General features: G+C 42.2%; 1 protein-coding gene across 1 annotated transcript; it reads right to left on the reverse strand.

The window, feature by feature from the left end:
- Window positions 1–1,425: 1,425 nt before the first annotated feature.
- On the reverse strand, window positions 1,426–5,135 carry LOC137747584 (leucine-rich repeat receptor-like serine/threonine-protein kinase BAM1). Its single transcript, XM_068487716.1, has 2 exons — window positions 2,472–5,135; window positions 1,426–2,141 (listed from the first exon to the last, which is right to left on the reverse strand). Exons 1-2 carry the CDS (start codon window positions 5,053–5,055, stop codon window positions 1,678–1,680), a joined length of 3,048 nt encoding a protein of 1,015 aa, XP_068343817.1. The 5' UTR covers window positions 5,056–5,135; the 3' UTR covers window positions 1,426–1,677.
- Between the last annotated feature and the right edge of the window lie 1,166 nt (window positions 5,136–6,301).

Raw genomic sequence — 6,301 nt, forward strand, 5'->3', positions numbered from 1 at the left:
TCTTATAGATTTGTGAAATGTATCCATTTATCATATATCGTATGGTTAATTTTTTTTTAAATATTGTTTGAGTTTAATTTTAAATAAAAATATTTAAAATAATTTCTAATCATATGATATACAATGAACGAACAAGATTAACGAATTATTAGAATTCTTCCAAAGAAAATCTAGGGAGAATCCGAATTCTTTGAAATAGATAGTTGCGGTCCAATATGCTAAATGTCATCCCCCCCCCACACCAACACCAAAAACACATCGTCACATACTATATTTATTTAATAGAATTCGGTGTCACTCTTTTCAAACGGCAAAGCCTATATGCTAAATGTCACCCACCCACACCACACCCCCCCCCCCCCCCACAAAAACACATCGTCACATACTATATTTATTTAATAGAATTCGGTGTCACTCTTTTCAAACGGCAAAGCCTCCTTCCTATCATCAATTAATTAGAAGTAGATTGTCTGTCCTTCTGTTACTGTATCCTTTTTATTTTTTTTTATTTGTACGGTCACAGTTAAGTCACATTAATATTTTATATTCTTATTATTTTTTGTTTTATTATCTTTATTAAAAAATTAATATAAAATATTGACATGATTTAACCGTAACCGCACAAATAAAAGATGATAGAAAAGGCACGAAAATAAGAGGGCAGACAATCTACCTCCCAATTAATGCAAGCCAGCAACGCCAAGAGCACCAACTTATTTCCATCACATCAACCAGCAACTTGTAAGTAATGTTGGCGATCCTCAATTTTGTGAGGAGCCTAAGCTAATCAACCTGTTATGTATATTTGTATTTTTTCCGTAGCCTGATACGTTAGAAATCAGCAAATTTGGTTCATTAACACAATAAACCACAAGGTCTATTGCAATATTACACTACATATTAGGCTACGGAAAATAATACAAATGTACATAATAGTGAACCCATATAGTAAAAAACCATTCAATTAGGGGTGTGCTAGGCACACATCTCTTTTTACTTCTCATGTACCTCTTGTTAATTTCTGTTATTTGATCTTCTTCAATTCAACCAATCTTACGACTGAAAATTAAAAGGATGTGCGAAAAGTAAAAAATAGTGTGTGAATAGCACGCCTCTTCAATTATCTCCAAAAAGAAACACGTAACTCACAAGTAATCAAAACACTTCCTCTTCACTAGATCTTAGGTTCGAGTTAAAAGATAATTTGAATCACATTATTGCTAGTTTATTATAAAACTAAGCCTTCGTGAGTGCAAAGGATATCGTTTTTTCAAAAAAAATAAAATATAAAAATGCTTTCTTTCTTTCTTATGCTCAAAAGAAAAAACAGTTTCTTCCTTCCCCTTGATCTTTACACCTGTGAATTTGCTTTTGCAATTTGAAGGCTTAAAACAGGAAGCAGCTAATGCCATACAGTGAGCAGCAGAAGATGAAGTGGAAATCAGCATTCAGTACTACTACCATTACTACTACATGATGAAGACAAACTTATAAGAAAATAGCCTCCCCCCTCCCCCAAACGTCCAACTGTACACCGAAAAACTTCAAACTTAAAAGTTAGACCAAACCAACCCCTCCCAAATAAAACTAAACAACACATACAGTAAAAACGCTAGTACGATTCGTGCAATTTTAGAACGAACACTTACATTCCCAGAAAAAAAAAAAACTATGACTTCATATGCTAAGAAGATCAGGCGGCGGAGACTGCAGTGGTGGCTGGTCTTTCGTGTCTTTTGACGTTGTACCTGGAGACTCTGATGCAGTAGTGGCAGGGGGAGGGGAGGACTCTGTGATGGCTGAATCCTCTACCAGTTTTGAGCCAGGTGCCTTTGGAAGCTCGGTTAGAATTTGAACCACTTCTCGCATTGTTGGACGCTCCACTGCTTGTTCTTCCACGCACAGCATTGCAACGTAAAATACGTGCATAACCTCATGGAGAGGAACTGAAGGGAGTCTAGGGTCAAGGATTTTGAGGACTCCTTCCTTGTTTGAGTCTGTCATTTTTCGCACCCACTGGACTATGTCTACTCCGTCCCCAAATTCACCAACCGGTTTCCTGCCGCTAACAAGCTCCAAGAGAACCACACCGAAGCTATAAACGTCGCTCTTCTCATCAACCTTCAACGTGTATGCATACTCTGCACAAACCAAAAGCCATTTACAAATTAATTAGGTGCTCATCCACTTCAATTGTCAATTTTTGTGGGTTACAGTAAAAAGTCGTTAAATTTCATCTACTTTCAACGAAGCCTACCAACCACTAAATCAAATTTTCAATCAAAATCATATATGCAATTATGAAACCAAAAGTCAAATTTCGCCAGATTACAAAGAAGCTTCTGCAAGAAATAAATGCAAAGACCTTACACATATAGTACTATCAGGGAACCAAAACTCAACTCAGTTAGTACATTTTTACACAGTAATAAAGTAACCAAAAATTCAAAGATTGAATGAGCATATCACACCTGGAGCAATATATCCATAAGAACCAGCAATTGCGGACATGCATTCGGATGTTCCGGAATCCTGCAGGAACTTGGCAAGGCCGAAATCAGCAACATGAGCTTCGAAATTGGAGTCGAGAAGGATGTTATTCGACTTCACGTCCCTGTGGACGATCAAAGGCGAGCAGTCGTGGTGAAGATAGCATAGACCCTTCGCAGCCTCAATGGCGATTTTGTACCTTGTGTCCCAATGCAAGTGACCCCCTTTCTTACCATGAAGAACTTCACCCAAGCTCCCATTGGGCATGTACTCATAGACCAAAAGATTTGTCTCGTGATTCGAACAGAAACCCAATAGTCGAACAATGTGCCTGTGCCGAATTCGACCAAGAGTTTGGATTTCGGCGTTGAATCCGTGGTCGTGGGAGGAGCCTCTGCTCATTGCAGGGAGTCTTTTGACAGCCACATTGTCACCACTAGGCATAGCTCCTTTGTACACAATCCCAGCCCCTCCTTTCCCAATAATGTTGTCCTCCTTCAACGAATCCAACACATCATCAACCGTGAAGTCCAACCGTTGGAATGCAGTCAGTTTCCAAGCTCGGGAATCGCTTGCTTTCTTCAACGACCGGGCCTTGATTATCGCTGCAACAGCGAATATGATCGAGCACAGAAGCAACCCAATAACAAGCAACAGCTTCAGTGAAGCAGTGAGTGCACCTTTGACATGAGGTTGGTGAGTGCCATTGGCAACCCCGTCTTTGCAGGGAACCAAATAGGGACCGCAGAGATCGGGGTTTCCCAGAAACGATGTGTAATTGAAGTAACTGAACTGACCGGTCCCCGGAACCAAACCCGAAAGATTGTTATACGAAAAGTCCACAGATGTCAGGCTCTGCATTGTGGATATAGACGACGGAATGCTGCCCACAAGATGGTTTCTCGACAGGTTGAGGTAGTTCAGTATCCTCATACCAGTAATCTCCTTCGGAATCTCGCCGGAGAGCTCGTTTCGGCTGAGATCGACGAATGTCAAGAGCTTGCAATGGCTGATTTCGGGGGTTATGGGACCCATGAACTTGTTGTGCTTGAAATCCATCTTGGATACCTGCTGTAATCGCCCAATCTCGGGTGGAATTCGACCCGAGAACTTGTTTCCGTCGAGAAGAAGCTTCTGGACGCCGGAGAAGTTGCCGATGCTGGGCGGAAGAGACCCGGAAAGCCGGTTATTGGAGAGACTAATCTGGCCGAGATTCCCCGAGATTGAATCTGTCTCGGGAAACGAACCGTCTAAGAGATTATCCTGCAACTCGACTTGTGTAAGCTTGGGCAAACTAAGCAGCCCTTTCGGAATCGACCCGTTGAGGTAGTTGTCACCCATTCGAATCCGACTCAGCGAATCGCACCGGCCAAGCGACTCGGGAATCGGCCCGAAAAGGAAGTTTGACAGAGTGATGAGGGTCTGGAGATTGTTCCCGAAACACATATCGGGAGGGAGAGTTCCCGTCAACTTGTTCGACGAAAGGTCGAGAATTTGGAGCTTCCCATTTTTGCCCAGACCCTGAGGTATGCTGCCGGTGAAGTTGTTCTCCCAGAGCTGCAACACCTGGAGCTCCGGCAAGTCGCCGATAAAGTCGGGAATGGCGCCATGGAGCCTGTTTCGGAAGAGATTCAAAAGGGTCAAGTTCTTGAGCTCCGAAAAGGAACCCGGAATCTCGCCCGTAAACACGTTGTTGGATAAGTCCATGGATTTCAAGCTCTTGAGGTAACCCAGCTCGAGTGTCAACGACCCGGAAAGAGCATTGACCTGGAGAAACAGGGTGTCGACATTTTGCAGTCGACCCACTTCCGGCGGGATCTCTCCAGTTAAGTTACAGTTGGCGGCGTCGAAGCGGACGAGATTGGACAAGTTTCCAATTTCGGGCGGTATTCCGCCTTCGTAGCTGTTGAAGTAGCCGATGTAGAGCTCTTTCAAGGTGGTTAAGTTTCCAATTTCGGGGGGTATTGGGCCGCCGAGTTCGTTGCCGGAGACGGCTAAGTACTCGAGGAATGGGAAGCGGCCGAACTCGGGAGGGATCTGGCCGGAGAAGAAGTTGCCGCCCAAATGCAAGTGGCGGAGGGAGGTCATGTGGGTGACGGAGACGGGGAGGTCACCGGTGAGGTTGTTGTTGTAGAGGTCGAGGACGGTGAGGCGGGTGAGGTTGGAGAGCTGAGGGGGGAAGGTGGTGTTGAAGACGTTGTTGGAGAGGTTGAGGAGGCGGAGGCCGGAGAGGGCGGAGATCTCAGGCGGGATGGGACCCGAGAACTGGTTATCAGCGAGGGTGAGGTTGGCGAGGAAGCGGAGGTGGGCGAGGTCAGGGGAGAGAGTGCCGGTGAGGTCGAGGCCGGAGAGGTCGAGGGAGGTGACGTAGCGGCGGGAGGAGTCGCAGGTGACGCCGGACCAAGTGCAGTGGCTGGTGGTGGGGGTCCAGGTGGAAAGGGCGGAGTTGGGGTCGGAGGTTATGGAGGACTTGAGGGAGAGGAGGGCGCGGTAGTTGGACATTGCGATGGCGGAGAGAGAGTGGTGGTGGAGGAGGAGGAGGAGGAGGAAGAAAAGGAGCCGCATTTTTCGTGGTGTTTGGGTGGGCGGTGTGTGGAGGAGAGAAGAGAAAGAGGGAGAGGCGGGGTGTAGAGAGTAGCTGGAGTGAGAGTGAGACTTTATTCTCTTCTTCCGTAAGAAGTAGAGATTGTGTGATTTTATTGTCTTATTTTTAAATTTAAAAAAAAAATAATAAATTAAAAAAAAAAAAAAAAAAAAAAAGAGAAAGATAAAGGAAGATGGGTTTGAAATATTTGATTGAAAGTTTTGGACTTTTATTGTTTTTTTCTTTTCAGTATGAAAGAAAATATAAAAGAATAGGACTCTTTTGGGTCAGAAAAGGGTCCTTTGTGAGAGTAAAAAAAGTCCTTTTTGGAGGAAAATATAGCTTTTTGTTTTTGTTTCTGAATCTTATGCTGATACCCCTTTTTTATTTTATTTATAAAGTTGGATAAATAATTGATGTTCAATGTATGTGTTTGAATTATGAATGTACTATTCGATTATATAAGTTGGAATTGACAAAATCGTATGTTATGGCTACAAATGGACAACCATCATGTATATCACAACTGTAAAATGGGCCTGGTATTCGGCCCCGACCAAGCCCTACCCGGTCTTACATTATTGGTTTTCAATTACCATTTCAACTTAGTTATTTGTTTAGTTAATTTAGTCAATTAGATTACATAAGTATTGATAACAAGTTAATTACATTAAAGAAACTTCAAACTTCAAAGTATTTAAATTGCATCCAACCATATCGAGTCGGGCCTTAGAATCGATTAACAATGGTTTAGTTTGGTTTGATTTCAATGGTGGTGTTCGTCAAAACCGAATCAAATTGAACTATTAAATCTAAAACAGAAGTATTGGACTTCAAACAGACATTGCTGCTTGATTTTGTTTAATAATTTTCGAATTGGTTTTGGATTTTCTCCTTAAGACCCTATCTGAATTCTTAACCCTTTTCTTTCTTAGAAGATAGCCCTTCTAATGTAATTTCAATTTGGTTCATTTTCGATTCAATTCAATGCCCATTTGAGTTCCATATTATATAACCTATATATGTTTGAAATTTAGATTTTGAGACAACTAATATTAATGTTGACCATGATATATCCAGTTGGTGGGTTTTGAAAATAATATAAGTTTAAAAATTAATTGGAGCTTAACGAATGTGAGATTTCAATAAGTTGAGTATTTGTTTGGCCATAAAAATTAATTGGGGCTTAACTAATATATTTTAATAGTCGTTGCTTGCTCGAGATAT

Source organism: Pyrus communis, chromosome 10 (assembly GCF_963583255.1).
Source record: "Pyrus communis chromosome 10, drPyrComm1.1, whole genome shotgun sequence".
Classification (NCBI taxonomy): domain Eukaryota; kingdom Viridiplantae; phylum Streptophyta; class Magnoliopsida; order Rosales; family Rosaceae; genus Pyrus; species Pyrus communis.